At 40.4% G+C, this 21,040-nt stretch overlaps 1 protein-coding gene across 2 annotated transcripts in view; it reads right to left on the bottom strand.

Annotated features, from left to right (window-relative positions):
* TNFAIP8 (TNF alpha induced protein 8) overlaps positions 1-21,040 on the bottom strand; it is a 56,151-nt gene that overhangs the window by 18,875 nt on the left and 16,236 nt on the right. The window contains exon 1 of one of the 2 annotated variants that reach the window (XM_058043751.1): positions 139-207. The exons of the other annotated variant lie outside the window; for it this stretch is intronic. Coding sequence (XP_057899734.1) covers positions 139-169 — 31 coding nt within the window. The 5' untranslated portion in view covers positions 170-207. Of the gene's footprint in view, positions 1-138; positions 208-21,040 lie in introns of those variants that run through there. 2 annotated transcript variants of the gene reach the window in all.

The raw sequence follows: 21,040 nt of genomic DNA, 5'->3' as shown, positions 1-21,040 counted from the left end.
AAAGGCCTTTTCCCCTCCCCTTTGAACACCCGAAAGCTGAAGAGGGCACAAACTCTCCTCCTCCATGCTCGGAGAAGCAGCGCGTGGGTTTCCTCCCCTAATAAATACATTAGGAAGATAAATGGTTCAGAACCGTACCTTCCTTGGGCTCGTCGGCTTCCGAGCTCATGGTGCCGGGCGAGGCTCTGGGGACCGGACCGACGCTGACGGGCGCGCTGAGAGGCAGCCGCAAGTCAACTTCTCTCCCTCTCCCTCTCCCTTTCTCTCTCTCTCTCTCTCTCTCTCTCTCAGGAGGGGAAAAAAAAGAAAAAGAGAGAGAGAGAGCGCGCGAGAGGGCTGGGGTTTTGAGGGGAAAAGTCTACGAATTCAGCAAATCACAACTAACCTACTTGCAAAGGAGCCCGCCCCTTTCTCAGCTGCACACAGCGACTGTCTGGAAAAAAAAAGCACCTTCAGAGGAACCCCGGTTTTACTCGCCAGCTGTTGCCGTTTATGAATCTCATTCTCCCCAGTCTGTAGGAAGGGTGGAGTTTTCACTTGTTGCAGCTTGCCAACGTGGTATGAGAAAGCAGGCAGGAGAGGCCAAAAAAGCCCTGAGTGCACAGCAGTGTCTGATTGCGGTGACTGACAATCACACTGGGGCTCCCTTAACTTGCAGGAAAATCTATTTTAAATTGTTTCGTTTTTAAGGCTAAATTGTACATTTCAACACTGTTTGCTATCTGGAATTACTTCTGCAGCCTCCATAATTACACTGACTAATACTGGATGACTTAATAGGTGCTTAAAGATGAGAAGTAGCAGCCTTCTTTCAGGTAGTTTGAGCAAAAATAATTTTCTTTCAATCGTGCTCAGTGCATGGTGCCATCTACCCTGAGACTAGTGATTCAGTTTACATCCTAGGAAAAACTGTCTGGATTCTTTGTGCTACCCCACAGACATTCCAGAAAAGACGTGATGTTTTTAACTACTACAGGATACAGTTTTACAAAGAGGTCGGGGTCTTCAGCAGCCACTTCCCAGTTTGCAGTGTGTCACACACGCCTTCAGCGCAAAATCAAGGGGAATTACTCTGAAGCCTATTCTCAGTTAGCACAGACTCCAGTAAAATCATTGTCCTAGGGAACCATCTATCCCTGCTTACTCATTCAATGGATTTCTAGCACAGTGAACAGGACAAAACCTCGCTGGAAACACGACTGCTCTGACAAAAGCAGAGATGCGGTCCCTCAGGTGCCTGGTGGCCCTGCCAGCTCCAACATGCCATCAAATTCCCACCTCCCTCTCTGTCTCACAGGGTCCAACCTGCGAGCCTGAAGGGCTCTCGGGGTCTGCCGGAGGGAACATCATTAACAGCTATTAACAGCTAGCAAATGTCCTACTGCAGTCAAGCAGAAGTAAGTGTATTTGTATTTCGCAGTGAAGTCAGAAAGAGCCAAAGCTGTTAGCAGCTCTGCACTGAGGCACAGAGGGAAAAAAAAAAATAAATAAACTGTTCAGATTGTAACATTCCCTTGTACTCGTTAAGGCGTTTACACTCACAAAGCTGAGAAGACCAGATGTAGGAAGGATGGCCTTGCAAGTAACAGATAGAGCACGAATTCTTTACCTACAGCAAAGCTGCTCTGAGGACTGGGCTAAATAATACTTCAGAATGTTAGCAGTTTTATCCTACTTGCAGTTATTTTATTATAAGGACTTTCCTTTGCCATATACTCTACCTACACCTAGGAAAGACAGATTTCCTTTTTTTTAAAGGCTTTTGGTGACACTGACAATTTCTTGTTTTGCAATACACATAACTCCATGAGTTCCTTAAAGATATTCCTTAAGAATATGTCTTCTGCAGGCCTTATCAACTCCCATGGTGTACAATGCTGCATCCTTGAAAGCACAGAGAATGAAATTGAGTATTACCCCTAACTACATCACTGGAGTAGCTAAAGAAGCCACATTTTCAAGATAAACAAAAAGGAAAAAAAATTAAAGTACTAGTTAAGGGTATTAAGGAGATTAAAACCAATCAAAAAACTTCACACAGAATAGAGAAGGAACAGGAAGAAACATAAGGTGAGTCCAGAAGAACTGCAGTAGCCCCTGGAGTCCTTTAATCAAAGGAAGTGTTGTAGAGAAACAGGAATATAAGCCAGCATCAAGATCCCTGCATGATCAGATTTACATATTAGATGGATGCCTTTTGTTATTTTAGATGACAGACAGACACAGAGAGATAATAAGACCTGTGATTAAATGTCAGCAAGTTTTGTAAATCAGGATTTCTCAAATCTCAGAAACTTTATACCCCACTGGATAACAAAAATAACAAAATAACAAAAATACAGTGATTTTATTTCATTTCTTATGCACAAAGTCAAAATCACATCTCCTCACGCAGTCCTGACACTCCTGCACACAGGGTCTCAATTCAGACTCGAGAAATTGGTTTTTCTTTCATTTTGGTTGTTAGGCTTCTTAAAAGTACATGTACTGAAAAGAGTGGTGAAAAGACTCCAACCTGGCCAAAGACTGGTCAGGTATGTAATTTTCTGCTCTTGGGTTAAGCAGGAACTCGGACTGGCATACGATAATAGAACATTATCACCTTTTTCAGAGTCTGCACCCAAGCAACTTTAATTATTGTCCTTAGAAAGACAGCAAAAGTAATGGAATGAGGCAGGTTAAAATTAAGCAGAGTCAGTGAAAAATACTAGAGCCCCAGTAACAGATGACACTACATCCACATGGAAGTGACATTTATCAAAGCATCCAGATTTATTTGGATCCCACGGTGAGTAAAAAGCCTGGAAAGCCCAAAAAAATCCCTCTTTAATTGTAAACTGTGCATGTGATTTGGAATAGGAATGACAAAAAAAAGAATAACAAAATTTCCAAAAACATAATTAATAGGTGCAGCTAAATTTCATGGGACAGATTCTCTTACAGAAAAGGCCTACAGTGAAGGCCTAAAACTCACCACACATCCACACATTTGGACAGACACTGTCATGGAGGGAAGGCCAGAATTCCCACAAGAAAATGAAATCATCTGTGTACAACACACACAAAAAAAATGGGCTGATATGCTTCAGTGGCTAAAAGCTTCAAAGCTGGGTAAGACAAGGGGAGTATGGTCCTTTCCAACCTTCTCTGCTGAAAAAAACCAAACTTTTGGTTTTTCTTTTAAAAAAAAAAAAAAAAAAAAAAAAAAAAAAAAAAAAAAAGCAAAGCTAGTCCTGGTTTGGCTTGGCTCTTAACTCACCATCTGTAAATTGTCCTGACTTCTGCTAAACCCTAAGGAGGAAGGGTCACCACAGCAAGAGCAGGCTAGAGCCAGGCCCTGGCTTACTACAGTAGTGCATGAGGAATGGTGAAGGGATGGGCCAGCATATCCCCTCTCTCCAGCTCAAAACCCTGTTTATGTTTTGTGTCACAATCCATGCTGAGACAGCTCTCTTTACACAAGCATTTGTCCATTAGATACAGAAGCTGAAAATACAATGATGCATCTTGTAAGTATATAACAGAATAGGCATCCTAGCAGAAAAAAACAAAAAGGGCTAAAATTGCTGTCAAGAAGACTGAAATGTCAAAAAAGACTATAATATTTTGTTTCATAAAAAAAAAGGAAGCAGCACCACTACCAGAAAAGTATCAGCAAGAAGATTTCAAAAGGAGGCAGCTGCCATTGGAAGCAAGACTAAATCCTCTACTGTAAGAAAAACCCTGTACAGCCCTAGAACAGTTCTAGAGAGAAGGACATGGTAATGTCACACTTAAGACTTCACACATTCATGTGATTAAAAAAAAAAAAAAACAAAAAAACAAAACTTCCCCATATTTTGTTAACATACTAAAGTTGTCTGATGAATACCTTCTGCTCTTCCAGAATGTCACATTCAGTGGATTTCAAACCTTTAAACAATAAAAAAGCACGATCTGTGCCCAACTACAATTCCCTGGCAGAGATGAGAGTCATCAGTCCTTGTCCCTAAGTCAGTTATGTCTCTTTTACTGACTGTAATGTACTGAATTATTTGAAACCACATGACAGATCCTGATAGCAGCTGAGGAGATTGGCGGATTTCCCACCACACTCCCAATTGTGAGGAAAAGGAAAAGGTGTACAAGTAAACACTGCATGGGATATATGGAATAGGAGGGACAAAACAAAGAATGGCAAAAACTCTAAAAACAGAATCAGTAGACAAAACAAAATTTTGTAGGGCAGATTCTCTTACAGAAAACAAAAGTAACTTCCTGACAGATAATGTCGCAGAGGACAGGCCAGAATTCCTGGAGGAAAAATACAAGGAAACCTCTTGCCATTTCTCCTTTTAGCCACAATAAGCTGTTGCACCTATTTCTGACACTAGAAGTCCGGGTTAACAGATTTTCAGCTTCTGAGGCTCTTCAATGTGTGTGGATTATGGATATATGACACAAGTTTTCAAACAGGATAACAACATTGGACACTATCCTGAATCACTCACACTTTTTTTTTTTTGGTATACAATTTTAAAAATGTACTGGGAAATTATAATGCCACACTATAATGCATTTCACCAATTCTCAAGAGTTTTGACTTTTTCTCAAACTAATGTTCTGAGAAGGAACAAGATGTAAGATTGTTATATGTAAGTCTAAGACCTTCCAAGCAGAAAAAAGGGTATCAGGTCTGGTCTGCATACATGTATGGAGTTTCCAAACACGCTGACCTCTCATAGGGCAACCAGATGCTAACACAGTACCTCAGGAAAAAAACCATACAAATAATGTTGGTATTTTCCTCATAGAAATAAGAGGAAAATTGTTAAATCCAAGTCTGGAAGCCACACTGAGATATCATTAGGAAATTAACTATAACAACTGCTTTTGCAAGTCATGCCTTAATAATTTGCAGATTTTCCCTGAAAGACCTTTCTATAGAGGTTACTGATTGAGTAAGCAGGCAAAGACAGCACAGAGGCGTGCCCTTGACTTGCTCCTTTGCTCCTTTCCTGCATTCCTTCCAGTACCACTACAACCTTTTCCTCAGGCAGGCAGATCATAATTGCACAGAGTTTCAAGAAGCACAGATTTACAAAACAGGAAATATTTTTGTTTTCTAGCGCTTCTCTCTCAGTTCGGACTGGTGGGCGAGCTCTCAGAGCACCGGGATCTTGCAGCACAAAAGCGGGATCTGCTGTCTCTTGCAGCATTGCCCGTCTCCTCCCCTGGCATGCAGAAATCCACCTGCCAAGCTGCCGGTGCCCAAGGGTGCAGCGCTGACCCGCAGCCTGTGCCCTCTGCTGATGCCACACACAGAGCTGCACGCAGACATCGTGTGTGCAGGATGCGGGGACAGAGTGCGGAGAGAGTGCTGCAGGCACAGGGGAAAAAAAAAGTGAAGTGAAGTTTCAGCTTTCTTGCTGAAACAAAGATTTGTATTATGTCCACTTTATCCAAGTTGTTCTGCTTTCAGTTATGCACTTAAACAGTTGCAAGCAGACCAAGCAAACAGGCAAACCAAGAAGTTAAAGTTATTTCCTAACACAGAGGTAAAGAAACCACCATCTGTAGCTGTATTACTTCTATTATTGCAAAAGAAAGTGCAATATGCACTGTCCGTAAAGTGTGAGCACAGCAAAACCAAATTCCAACTCTTACACAATTTAATTGTTTTGGAGTTGAGTAAAAAAAAAAATTATCTTGATTAGCTGTATAATTTTAATAGCACTGTTTATATAGCTCTGTAAATAAGAATATGAGGTACAATGGTGTATCTTTTGCTGCAACCAGACTTTACTACTGTTTTATCTTCTACCATAACCAAGACGTACATCAAGATATCCTACACAGTGCTTAGCTTATGAATAATGTCAAAAATACTGTTTTCAGCAATAGTCAGTGTTTCCATGCAACAGCACAACTCTAACATCTCAGTTACATATGATTCAGAATTTTAAACTAATTTTCCTGCATGCACATAAACTATCAGGTAGTTTTTATCTTAGGAAAATTCAGCCCAGAGAATTTTCTGGGCTGAATTTTCCTAAGATAAATAAATAAAAAATTAGCAGGTTGAGATATAATCCAGATATGAAAAATATGTGTACTCCTGGGTTTGGTCTGATTTTTGCTGCTTGCTATTCCCTTATCTCATTACTTCCCCTTTGCCCAGCAGACTTCCGACCAAGGCAGATGGTCTGGTTTCAGCACTTGCTGAAACACATACAACACCCCCACCTGTTGGGGAAACACATGAATGATACTCTAGCTCGTGCTTCTGCCATGTGGTTAATAAATTATAGAAGTTAACGACTATAAGTTAACAAATTATAAAAACATGTCATTGTCACCTGATAATTTTACTTGGGGATTGCTCGATGGCATTTGCACCACGCTTGGCTTCCAGCAGTGCATGCTATTCTCCTCCCCTCCCCGTGCTGCCCTCCTTCTCTTTTTCTAGACCTTCCCATTAAAACATCCATTCTCCACCCGCTACTGGTGTACTGAGGTCTGTTCATACCTTCATTTCCAAATGGTTAAAGCAAAATACGACAAATCTGGTGCTGAATGAACCCACACAACACTGGCAGTGGGGCCCTTCAGAGCCAGCAAAAGCTACGGCTTCACCACAGGGTAAGATGTGCAAAAGTGTATCTGAAGACCTCCTTTTGACAATGAACCAGACAAATGAGCAGCAGTGTTGGGTGACAAAGGAATTCACAACAAGCCTACCAAGCGAAGGACAGGAAAAGCAGCATGTGGGGCACACATCCTGGAGTCTGTATGGATGCAGTTAAACTTCCCTAACAGATAGTCCTCACTCCAGCTCCTCTCCCTGACAGAAAATGTATGGAGAGAGGGCAGGATATGTGCACAAAAGACTCCATAAAGTTGAACCTGCTTTATATTGAACATAACTTTGCTACAACATTTGGAAGTCTCACCTCTGCAATATCCATGATCCCATTTATAAATATTCTGAGCTGACAGGAAGACAACAGGGTACTAAGCACCTTGCAAACTGTCAAGACAGATGCAGTGTGCATCTTCCAAACTGGTGTCCTTGACACAAACATGCTGATATTTTAGTTTCCAAATAGTGACAAGAGTTGTTTTTAAGTTATTGTGAAGATACACTCAAAAGCTCATGTGGTTAAGAGGTATGGAAACTCCTTCGCTTAGCCTCAAAATGAAGATTTCTTCATAAATTTTAGCTGCATCTGCCATTAATTGTTGGATTACCAGTCACAGCACACTCTGAGCACAGGCCTGATGGGACGATGGCTCAGACTGATCCATTCTAGTCAACCTCACCTTTGTTATTTGTTACAGAACAGCACATTTCCAGGGTACAAGACTGCTCTCAGCTCAGAAAGGGTTTCACTGGCCTATCTTTTTTCTTTTCAAAATCAGTCTGAAAATTCACACACAAAGCAACACCATGTCTTCTGAGATGTGAATTGTGATGTAATTCTGATTTCTTGTCCGTACATATCATGTTGCCAAAATAATAGGTCTTATTGTAGTCATATAGATATTGTGCACTGAGGGTGGTTAACTCATCCAGAAGTTAGCATTTAGTGAAAACAAGGTTTCAGTGCATAAGAAAGCACAAAACAATTTATCAAGAGCAAACATACCAAATAACATTCAAGGGCTTGGTTGTTCTTGTTATGGCTTAGCCTCAACTGGGAACTGATCCCCACAGAGCCACTTGTGCACTCCTACTCGGGGCAGGGGGAAGAATTGAAAGGCCAAAAGTGAGAAAACTCATGGGGTGGGATACAGACAGTTTAACAGGCAAAGCAAAAGCTGCTCACGCAAGCAAAGCAGAACAATTCACCACTTCCCATGGGCAGGGAGAAGTTCAGCCATCTCCAAGACAGCAGGCCTCCATCACAGGTAACAGTGACTTGGGAAGGCAAATGTTTTCACTCTGAATGTTCCTCTCTTCCTTCCTCTTCCCCCAGCTTTATGTGCTGAGCACAACACCAAATGGTCTGGAATATCCATCCCTCTGGTCAGTTTGAGCCAGTTGTCCTGGCGGTGTCCCCTCCCAGCTTCTGGCACAGCCACAAACCACTTGCTGGTGGCGTGGGGAGCTGGAGAGGCCTTGGCCCTGTGCAATTAGTAAGGAAAATGCTCCTGTATTAAGGCTGTTACCAGCAGAAATCCAAAACGCTGCCCCATACTAGGCGCTGTGAAGAAAATTAACTCTGTCAGAGCCAAAACCAGCAGAGCTATGCACAAAGAGGATGTGTCACAGTCATGGGCCCCCAGCTGGGGTAATAATTGGCATAGATTCTATGTATTTATACAAGGTTGATGAATTTCTTTTATTAAGAAACTTACTAGTTTTTTATATCCTAGTTTGCTACAGGTGGACTTAATTGGTTTTTTACTTACAATACTATCACCATTGGCTTATCAAGAAACCACCCTTTGGTAAAAAAATTTCTGTAATGCATTTTACATGTTCACATTACCAGATGTAACAAGTTAAGGTAAGAATTGTTTCTTATTAATTCCGCAGATCTTCTTACAGCCTTTCCCAGAAAGATGCTTGAGGAAGTTGTGTTTTTCTCAGTGGTCAGAGAGCTGCTGCCACAAGTAGGTAATCAGTGACAGTTTCTGGTGGTTTGGGAATTCACACAGGTGTGGTGGAAGTCAAAAAGACTGTTTTTGAGGGCCTTGCACCAAATCATGCAACATGTACTGTCACAGGCTTATAGCACTGTTTATTCAAATAGCAAACATTTCACTCACTATTTTCACTTTTTTAAGTGAACTTTTTTTAAGGTCCTGTAACAGGACTACACACAAATTGCTCCTTCCGACAGTGCTATGCAAAGCAAAGAGCAGCACTGGAGAAAATGAGACTGTGGCCTGCATGAACAGAGGTAGGAAAATGCAATTCTCTGGTCTGGTGAAGAGTACAGCAGATCAGAGCTAGTTTTGTAGTTTGGTCACACAGGAAAATAACCTTCCTAGCAGTAATTAATGATATAATTCTTATGAGATATTTGTGTTACTATATGTAGTTGCAGCCTTTGCAAAAATAAAAGCAAGGCCAAAGAAATCTGAGGGGCAGAGCACCAAGAACACAGATTTGAAAGAATCCCTGCACTAAAAACAGCAATCAGACCATAATGTCACAGTTTCCCCAGACAAGTAGAGGGAGTCAGGGTGCTACACAGAACCTGCTGACAGCACCACCACAGGCCATGAGCTGCACCAGATCTGCTCCCAGCGCGACAGAAGTGGTACTGCCTGATGCCTGTGCATCAAAACACAATGCTAGAACAATTTTAATTGGAAAGGGGTATTTTAATTACAAACAGAAAATCTAGTATCACATAGCCAAAACTCAAAAAGAGCTCAAAAACCAGGTGCCTGAACTAGTGTTAAATACAGCGCATTTAAACATGCTACCAAAGCGTATGCAAATAATGGCTTTTTTTTATGCTGAAAGAACAGGAAATCGAAAATTATCTTTAAAAAAGGAAAGTTTCTGTTCATATAAAAGTGGTGCACATGTGGGAAAACACATTTGTCTCAGCTGGGGAGGGCTGTGTTCCAGTCCCAAGCACACAATCCAAGTGTTCTGCTAATGCGTAACAATCAAACTATGCCCTTTTTCTCCAAGACATCAAAGACATTAGTCATGCAAATAGTCAAAACACCACTTGCATATCAAATGGAGATCTTATCTAGAAAAAATTTCAAATTAAAAAAATTCTTTTTAAAAATACCTATATGAATAATCTCCTTTTAGTACAAATTCAATTAAGAGATTAAAAGAGAGATTTAAATGGATATTAAACGTAAGCAGAGTTTGCTCTTTAAGACTGAGTTTAGCTATAGTTTACATTCACAAGCCAGATGTACCTAATTATATGATATTCCTTCAAATAACCATATTGATATCTGCTTGTTCCAAATTGGCTTTAAATCAGTTTATTATTTGCATAAAGCTTAGACTGAAGCCAGAAAGAATCTGGAGGAACACTTGCAAGAGTTTTCTGCGGTCTTTTTTGCAAAATATTAACTAAGACTATGTTGAACAAGTGCTGGAATTTCAATACCCAAAGAAAACTGAGGAACTCATAATTTATGGAAGTCTTTCAGCACTTGCTTCCTCTGGCTTATGGTAACATTTTCATAACTAAATCACACTTGAGGAAACAGCACTCCAAACTGATCCAAGTGAGAGTTCAGACTGGTCCAAGTGAGAGTGTCTGTCTCCCAGAGCAGCATCATCTTCCTCTTCTTCCTCTCCATTTACCATGCCAGCATAGGCATATGGTGTCCATTTACAGGACAAATATAGCTAACATTTAATTTTTTTTTTTTTTTTGTCTGGGAGAATTTAAACCACAAGTAGGAGCTCTCCTTTTTGTTATTTTTTTAATATAAAATAATTAACTGCAGCCAAAATTAAGTATTTGTCTCAAAAAGAAGGTCTTGGATGATCTCTAATTTAGTTATAACCACTGAAAATCCATACCTTGCTCATTTTTCCTTCTATTAAGTAAGCTTACATTAGTGAGCAATGTTCATGTAAATTTCATGTGTAAACTCTGGTTAGCATCTCCACATTGCATTAAAAATTCAATATTGGACTTCTACTGATGGGTCTCAGTTCCAATTAAAAAAAACCAAACCAACAAAACACATCAGAATTTTGCTGGACTCCAAATGAGTTTATTTCATAGGTCTAACTTCTCAACAATTTTATCCACTTTACAGGAAACTCATACTTCAGCCCTCAGAATTGCCTTAGCAACAATAACAACAGAATCTGCACTTTGGGGCTCAGCCAAACTGAATACCACTTCAAAGGGTTATTGCAAGACTTTCAGGAACTATTTCAAGTATTCAGTTTCCAAAAAAAAAAAATGGATAACAAGATCTGAACAAGACTTCTAACTCTTGTTGCTCAATATCTTGTTTACAGAAAGCTGAATTATGGCACATACTTAAGATTATTTACTTGTTCAGGCAGATGGTCTGTCAGCGCTGTGCTTCTGCAAATCTTCTTTGTGTTTCCAAAATCTGAGATGAGTATGGACAATAGCTACTATCTTTGTCCACTGGAAAATAAAAGGGACAAGAGAAGGAACAAAGACTGCCACTGACTCTGCACACAAGGAATGTGGCACTTGGATCAGAAATCCCACGTAACAAACGTCTGAGAGCTGCACTGAGGTCAGGCCTCTCAGAACAGATCCACCTGCTCCCCTCTGTGCATCCCACAGCCATCTCACTTGGACATGCCAGTGATCAGTGCAGGTCATGGAGCATTTGCCAGTGATTTTGGCCAAAGCCACGAGGTGGCAACAGCACCCTGATTAAAAAAAGCCCAGGGCTTCTTGGATCAGTTTTGCTCGTCCAGGGAACAGAGCGGGAAAGCACTGGCCAGAATGTCTAGAAAGAGGCTTCCCATATAGCCCTGCAATAGCATTTTATACTGCAGCACACAGAAAGGCTGCAATTGTGTTTTGTACATGCTGGTATGGCAAATCTGGAGAACTAAATGCTTCTGAAGCAGTGGACATAACCTGAAATCTGTCAGCAAAACACCAGGTAGCAGTACAAAATACATATCATTTTTTCACAATCCGAAACCCAGATTAGTTTGAAAAAAAACTTAATTACATCTAGAGGACAGCTACAGTACCACGGCAATATAGCACACAACGTAGTGGTAGCAGTTTGGCTCCATGAATTTGAAACCACACTAAAATTTGAAGTATCACTTCAAAGTATGGATACAATTGTGCCGCTCATGAGGCTCACCCTTGCTCCCAGCTTCTGCCTGCCATGACTTAGTTCAGACCTGCTCTGCCCTCTGTTTTTCCCTTCCCCATCCCATCTTCCCAGAAACGGGATAGTGTAACCATGTGTTGAGTTACCTGTAACTCAACTTCCCAGCTGCAAAATCAGTGCCAGCATTTCCTCTTATGGGACATGCAGGATTGTTTTGAATGCAGAGGTGGTGGATTATTGGGGGGCACAGTGTTGAATTAAAATGCCCATCATAAATCAGGAATGCCATGTATAAAGATTGCCTATGCAACCTCAAGTGGGTTTGAAAAACATCCCCAAGTATTAGGTTATTCTTTGTCTTACCTCCACAAAAAAGACAGTCTCATTAATTTTGTGAGAATTCAGATATCCAAAATATGTTTTTCTTTGGAAAATTAAGAACAACTCAAATGGTGGCAAAGGGATGATACACCTAAAATTAGGGAATTGTTGTTGTTTCTGTGTCCACTGCAAAACAGCAGTTATCTGGGGCATCCCCCTTCAATATTTTTTCCTATGCAGCTAATTTATAGTAACAGACATGCCATCAGAAAAATTAGGATACTCTAGTCTAATCAGTGTTGGGTAGAGACAATTGCCTGCCATGTTTTTAGAGGGGTATGGAAACAAAAATTACTAAATCTGTCTTTTCTACTTCCTGGCTGCCTTAGAGCATTTAATTCTAAATGTATGGCAAATGCATTTACATTCCTTATGAAAAAAGATGAAGCAGGGACTGCCACCACTTGACACATTCCCTTTACTCAAAACAACGCTAACTAAGCAAGTAAGATTTTCCCCAAAATCTTGATCTGTATTTTAAACCAACGTAGAGTTATGAAGTTCTTGATCTCTGTAAGTGTAATAGAAAAAGCAAATCTCCACTACCAAATACCAAACATGACACACTTGTCTTAACTGTGAAACTAAGAGAACAGTACTAAGGAACACATTACCTGAAAGCACTAAAATAGCATCTATTTAGCACAAAGCTCATACGTTCACTTTCATTCAAACTGGATTTTTATAACCAAACACTCTTACTTGATCTCAGTGCAGTTGTCTGTGTGTAAAAAACAGTAGCAAGTCCAGCTGATGAACAGAAAAGCAGAGCTGAAATGTGGCATTATGAGGCCAGGCTACAAATATATTTGACCCAAAGCTAATGCAATGCCTTCCCAAAACAGATAATTTCAACATCTACATAACATAGCTTGTTTTTAACGTCAGGAAAAAGCCAGCAGGAACCTACCTGACAGTAAACAGTGAGCATGTTTGGGCAACATAATACTATGGCCATCATGTTTCCCCACTTCCTGAGAGTTTGCTTTCACAATCTTCTGTGGTTTTTACCCCACAGTTTATACTGTAAATGCAGACTGACCTTCAAGCTTGTGACTAATTCTTGACAGCTCTTCCATAGTCACTGCACAAATAATCTAATTTCTTTTCAAAATTGCTCTGGAATTTAAACACAGCAGACTCTATATGTAGATACCTGGATATCTTGAGTTAAATATATCAGTCTATCAAACAATGTGGATCAGGGATCAAGAAGTGAGAATACTGCAAAAATCAAAGGCACGACAAAATAACAACAAGAGCAGTTTTGGCCCTAATGACTGCAAGATGAGAAACAAAAATTCCAATCTGTCATAGTGGGTTTCTGACATTTATTCCAATATTTATCAGAAATTGGAGAAATACAAACATTTAATAGTGAATGAATGAGCAAATACCGGAAAAAATTAACTACTACACTAAAATATGCAAGTATTTATGACAAATAAAGAAATTTGTCTAAATAGAAAAAGTCCAGAAAAGGAACGTCATTTAAAAAAAATTACTACTCAAAACTGGTATTTTGTGATGACTGATGACAAACACCATTTCTTTGTCTTAGATTTGTGAACTTGGTACATTTTTTTATTTCTCTAGTTTTGAAGAAGCAGGCGAGTACACTCATCATGAAATGTTGCATTTTTAAAGTCACAAGGTGTAACACATGTCAGCAGTCCCTGTATGACTCTGGGCAACCCAGATTGTGCAGAGCCCTCACTGACCACGCACACATGGAGCACTCGGGGCATGCACTGTCTGCTTCTTCCAGATCCTCTGAAATGTGGTACCTGTGAACATTTATCCTTTGAAGAGTGTGGCACACGAATGCCAACTCTTCATCTTAAATGCAGCCGTAAAATTCTTTGCAGGGCCAATGTACACAACAACAACCAGAAACCACTCAGTTAATCATGTTTATGCAACAAAGATCTGAAAGAAAGTAACATATTTGATGACCACAGAGATTTATGCTCATCTTATCTGATCTCCAACTCAAATCTACTGATGCCTTCTTACCAATTGGTTTCCAAATGAAATCAAAACTGAACAGGGTTATAAATGCTTGTTATTGGTGGAGACTTGAAGTAAAAAAAAATTTTACCACCTTGAAGCTATTTCTAACATCATTATATAAACAAGAAATAAACAAATCTCACAGACTATTATTTACTCCAAACTCATGTATTAACAGTCTCCTTTCACAGAAAAGTCTTGTTTCAGAGGCTCAGGATAGGAACTTTTGGGGGACCCAGATACTGCCTTTCCATGTGAAGGACATCTCTCCTCCAGACAGGAACTAGGAATTCATGCACGTCAGCTTCTGCTGGTGGTTGTGAACCCAGTAAACTGCTCAGCTCTCTGTGAGGGGGCTGATATCTGATCCAAGGCTGTGAGCTGAAATCCCTTGGTGAGTGAGTAAAACAGCAGTTTTTTTCCTCCCCAAATTTTTTATGGCAAAACTCTCATCTATAAAGCTACAGATTTCTCATTTCACCTACTACTGGTTCCATAGAGTAAAAACATTGTAACTACAAATATCTGCTCTAAAATTGGCTCCACAGGTAATTATTCACAGGTGGTTTATACTAAAACTCAAACTAGATATAAATGTTATTTTGACTAAACAACACAAATGAAACTGTATCTTTTGCATCTCAGCAGAACTACCAACCCCAACAAATAAATAATATCTGTTTCTGCACCAAACCAGAGAGAAGCTGTTGATCAAAATGTCTGATACACCTCCAGGAAAAGAAAAAGGGTTAGCAACATTATGAAAGATAAATTCCAGGTAGTGACAAAAACCATTAACATCTGTGAAGGTACCCATAAGGCTCCTGTTTAACTGTATTTGTGATAGCCTGATACTCTTTTAAAATGAAATACGTATTTCTATATTTATATATGTTTTAGTGATTACAAAGTTTTTGGGGACCAGTTTCATTACAAAAATTAAGTAATTTAGTTTTAGGCCAGACACCTGAATATATTCAGCACCCCATCACCAGTCTGTGCTATCAATCTGGTCTACACAAACCTTGATTTGCTATTAAATAAGACAACAGTATTAAACAACTGCCTACCTGGTTGGCTGTTCAGAAATAGTCCTAAGACATGCACACCTCATCCACAAAACAAAGTGCTTTCAAATGCCACTCTGCTGTATTCCTAAATGTTCATATTACTAGTAACAGTACCAATATGTTGGTTGACAGAGATACTGTCTACTCACATTTTGAGTGGCAGGGAAAGATGCGCTCACATCTCCTCTCTCCAGGAGGACACAAGTACCTGGATCATGCTGCTGTGCTCTTGGTTTCTTTACAACATTTACAACCTAAACATCAAAATCACTTGACAGCACTTGAAGCAGAATGACAGAGGACAGTGAATACATGGAATGCATCTGGAATTATCTGTAGTTATCAATAAACAGCCCTCACATCTCCTTCAGGTGAGTGCTCATTTATGCTCATACCCTTCTTCTGCTCCAGAGCAAACAGGTTCCTCAGGGCTGCAGCCTTGAAAGACTCCTTAGCAAAAGACATCAATGCCAGTCTGAGGTGCCCCATGAAACACCATCCCTGAACACAGGAAATTACTCAGGAACTCAACTGAGGCCTGACAGGAAGACATGGGGTGGCACGTGTTGGCTACCCCTGTGCTTAAAACTGACAAGCCCATCTCACGGGGCTGAGAAACCCCACATTAACGAGGCTGAAATCCTCTGGTTGACAAGGGGAAGCAGTGGGGAAGGGAAGCTGTCCCAGCACGTCCAGGACTGGTGAGTATTTCTGAAGATGAGGCAGAAATGCTCAGTAGGAACTTGTACCTCAGACTGAGAAGGGGGGAAGGCACCCAGTTGTGGTGCTAGGAATCCATAGGCTCAGAAACTGAAAAGCCATTACTTTTTATCCAAAAAAAGTTAAAAAGAAAGGTAAGGCTTAGGAATACTTATTGCAAGTTCTGTTTTTTTTCAACTTCTGTGCTGGGTCTCTCACGAGCAGCCCAGATGTTTAACCAAACTGAGTTATCTTACAAGACAATCTCCCAAAAGTCATTGACTTCCCTACAAAGGATGAAGATCTCACAGTTCTGTTTGTGTGATACATTATGATTGCTGACTGTCAGCACTGCAGCATGACAGTTGTTCTTTCACTTTGGAAAGTGCTCGACATCCCTCCACACTGCATGGAGCTGCTGTGCAGAGGTACACAGAAATGCTGTGCCTCAACCACCCAAGTGTGCTGAGGAGAGCTGCCCCCACATAATGCAAATCTGGATGGGTCAATCCTCTACAAAACTTTGTCTTGCCTTGCAGCATCCAGGAAGAATTTAGAATTCTCACAACATAGATCCCAGCTTTTGTCAGGGACTTCTGATGCCCTGCATCGTTTTATGTAGAACATGGCATGAGCTACCATGTCAGCTGATGACATTATACACTCTGCTGTATCAAAAACATGAGAAGGGTTGTTCATCATGATACAGCTGCAACGAAGTGGAAATTGTACAATCTCTGTCCAAATGCAGAGCAGGAGCAGAAAAAGACCACATCCTTTTTGGAAGGAGTCCAAAGATGTGGTGGTGAGATGCAGTTGGAGGCAAAGACAGGAAGAGTCTCTATAAGCAACAGCACTGCTTCCTCTCCTCAATACATGGATCAGCACAACTGGCTGTAACATTAAATAACAGATGCAGCATTTGCTGAACTCTGGCTTAGCTTCTTTCAGAGACAGTACAGAAAATGAAGGGGAAATCCTCAAGGGCACAGCTCTATCCTTGCTGCTGTGACTCCAGCACCTCCTGTAGGGAAAATTCAAAGCAAGGTAATCTTCTGGAAGAGTATTTTAGTCAGCCTAAATATTGTAATACTAGGCGAAAGTTATTTTAAATACTTATGGACTAGTATTTATTAATTTTTTTAATCTACAGTAGTTAAGGGACATAAAAATAGGAGTTATCTGCTTATATTGAACAAGTAAACATTAAATTAGAAAAAAGTTATATTTATTTACAAGGCAATCAAAATATCTATTTTTGTTCATTTATGTCAATGGAAAAAATAAATCCCTAAACAATCTACTCTTCAAGAATCTTTTGAAGAAGTTGGGAAAAATCCGGAACAGTAAAATCATACATCTATGTCTTCAGCACTCTGGCTCAGCAGATAATTAAATACAACTGTAACAGGGAAGAAAACCACAGCATCTTGGCTTCTGTGCATTGTCCTGTTTTGTTGAAGTATCTCTGTCACAACTAATGCTATTTTAAATCATCTTCTGTATTGTGGATTTCAGAGAAGCAAAGAACTACAGCAAAAACCAGTATTCAGTCTAATCAGCTTAAGAAATACTATCATTTTAGCTTTCTCATGCATTTTGAAAAGGAGACTTGAAAGGAGACTTTGAAAAGATCAGGATTTAGCACTACCAGCTTTTCTCCCTTAGTTAATATTTCAAGTATGTTGAACAATCCCAGTCCTTCCTTCACGCGTACTGACTGACTTTCCACTTGCACTGAAAAGCTATACAGAAACAATTAAACAACTGCTAAGAAAGAGGAGTTTTTAAAATTCTGCATGTTTGCTGTTTGTTTAAAACTTTGTATGTTTTAGTAGAAACACAAAAATACTCTGACATGCACATGTATGTCAGCTACACACATACTCGGTGAGATGTCGATGGAGCAAAGGATTTTCTAACACACAACAGCCAATGCTCACACACGTGGCTTGCAGATGCCACCTCAGCCCCTCTCATTACATCCTGCAATGCAAGCCTGCCACTGCTGACCCTGAGAGACACATATTCATGAGAGGTAACGACAAAATTAATCGTCAGACACAGATTTATAAATGGGTAAGATTAATGGAATCTTTTGTTTTCCATACATCCATTGTACCTAGGCACTGCTGGGTCAGATTCCCCTGCACTGCAGGGTAAATCTCTCCCTTCACTGTGACAAGTGGCACAATAAATGCCACACACTGCAGTGGCCCAGCACACCCGTTACGGATCATGAGCCTTCGTGAAAGGCAGTTTATTCAGGTTTATCACAGCTTAATGCTTGAGAAACAAAGCTAAGCTCCATCAAGCACTGAATGCCCAAAAACCCCCATACTTCAAAAACTGACATAGAGAGGATCAAACACCCTTCCTAAAAATATCTCAGAATCCAAACACACTACAAAATTCTCATAAAATTCTCATATGCAGATGATGATGATGATGATATGGATTTAAGGCTGAATAATTTGCATCTGTAATTTAGGAAAACTTCAAAATAGCAAACAATAAGGGGAATGGGAGAGGTGAATAAGTGATCTGACCAACTACTACTGCCTCTTGGTTTACAGCAGCACTCCAGGTAATGGAATGCTTTTTAAAGAGAGGGTAAAGAAATGGAAACATTATTCAGAAATGGCTATCACAAAAGGAGGTGACACGAAAACAAGCTATTATCTTTTCCAATTCAGACATCATATTAAAAATATATATATATAGTGAACAACAGGTGACTATTAATACCTCATTGGATAGCAGAGTTGGTAAAGGAAAAATTTTAGCATGAAGTACTGGAAGGGGAAATATCAGACTAAAAGAAGCCTTCTTTTACAATTTTGGGTAAGTCTGAGTCTCTCAATGTATCTAAACAAAACTTTAAAAATAAAACTTGGCTCAAAAGAACGCGAGCATTTGTGAGGTGTCTCCCACGAAGCTGAGAGGTGTCCTGAACAGATAAAGACAAAACACACAGGAAAAAAGGAACAAATCAGGGCAGGGTTTCAGTGAAATGGGATGCAGATCAGTGTACCTAAGCACAAAGTCAGATTGAGAGACTTCCATAAACACAAACTTTTAAGCACTGCCTCCAAATGAAGTGGTTGCACAATTCCCCACCCTCAGACATGTTATACCCACTGTGTCCCTTCCCTTCACCCAGCCTGAGAGCTCCCCGTGGCAGCAAAAGCATCTGCTTAGCTTCACAACCCCTCAGATTGAAGAATTAATTCACAAAAAAAGACTGCTGGGGGGAAAATAAAAAAGGCTAACTGATCTCATGATTGAGTTCCTCATTCTGATGAACATGAAGGTTTCTGCTGACACAAGGAAAGAAACAATACAAGCATGGGAACAGGACAGCATGACATTTTTGGCAGCAGAAGGGGTGTGAAATCAGTGCCAACTGACTTGAATCCTTCAGCAGAAAGGACATCACCCACTGGAAACAAAAGGAAAAAGACCTGTGCCACAAGATCATGACAAATCAACCAATCTGTCACTGCTCTGAAAAAGATAAGACAACAGCAGTGTGACACACAAGACACTCATCTGCATACAAAGGATGATACAGACACTTGGTATGTGGCCAAACAATAAAGCACAGCTTCAGCTCTTCTACAGAAACTCACTAAAGTCATAAAATGTGTGGGCTTGAGGATGCCTTGCTTTTTTATCCTGTACCCAAAGTCATGCATGATAATCCTTTAACTATTTAGAGACCACATATGTCAAAAAATTGTTCTGGTCACCTCTCTCCTTCTCTGAGACTGAAAAGTTATTAGCTCACTGTATTTCTTTCAGTATCCCTTTAGTGCAGCAACATTTCCACTGGTGTGTATTTGTCATGCATAACCCTGTGCTGCTTGATTGCACAGAGGGTCCTGCATTTGAAACAACACCCACACAAAACACTTTTTAAAAAATACTTCTGTTGTGTGCCCAATTTCCCATTACCTTCAGTCAGGCATTACACACATTTGGTATCAGGGGACATTACGAGCCCTCAAACCCTTTTCCTAGCTGCACCACATTGGTTTCTCTCTACCTACCCTTCACCCAATCTGACACATTTTGACCATCCCAAGACCCAAATTCAGGTTACCATGACAATGCCCCCAGCATGGATGTTATTGCATCAGACTTGCCCATCAGCATTGGTGGCTGATCCCATTTATTTCATCAACCACCTCTTTCATTCAAGACACACAATTCCCACACTGGCGAAGATAACTCCAAAACCACTCCCAAAATGCTTCCAGCACAATATTCACCTCACAGCTTCCTTTGAGGCTCACATACCCACAACCTCAACACCTACTGGTGCTTGAAACGCTGTATGTCTAATACAAACAAAAATCACTGAGCTTCTCTCCTTCTGGGTATTTATCTTATTAAACTGGACTTTCCTCATCCTCAGGCCAACTCTAAATGAGCAGCTACCTCAGCAGTATGTGCTGAGAACTGTGCTTAACTTTCACCTGAAACAAGGATAACTTCAAGTGACCAGAGATTTTCCACCCTAGTTCTTAAAAGCTCAAATGGCTGAATCCTGACAATGTTTGCTAAGGAATTGTAAAGTTTCTCACGTGCAGAAAGTGAAGGAACCAAACACAATGCATCTCCTGCTTCAGTTACCACTTCACAGCTTTAATTGTGTACCAGGACCTCACCAGGTCCTCCCTTACAGGACCTTACAGCCCCACACGCCCTTGAGCTCCAAAAGCATCTGCTAACCCGTCACAAACACTGCTCTGAGGAGCTGTCACAGCTAAGCATGAAGAAAAACATGTCTTGCCACATGTTTGCTAACAATGTGCATAAGAATCTGCTAGTAATGCGGCCACGTGAGCCTGCTTGTTGATGCCTATCCTTAGAACCTTAAAATCACTCAGGTTTTAGAAGATCAATGAGCCCAACCTTCTTGCAAGCTGTACCAGAAATGCTGCCACAATACACCAGCTAACGCCAGCGTGTATCTATGCCTGTGGCAGCATGAAAACACTTGGCAGGGAAGTCCACCTGTGTCTCCCTAGCAAGAACAGAAGAGAAATACCATGAGCAGTGATTCCAGCAGACTCCACCTAGAGATGTTATTTATGACAGATGCGTATGTATGT

Source organism: Melospiza georgiana, chromosome Z (assembly GCF_028018845.1).
Source record: "Melospiza georgiana isolate bMelGeo1 chromosome Z, bMelGeo1.pri, whole genome shotgun sequence".
In the NCBI taxonomy this organism is placed as follows: Eukaryota; Metazoa; Chordata; class Aves; order Passeriformes; family Passerellidae; genus Melospiza; species Melospiza georgiana.
This window is presented reverse-complemented; position numbering and strand designations above follow the sequence as displayed.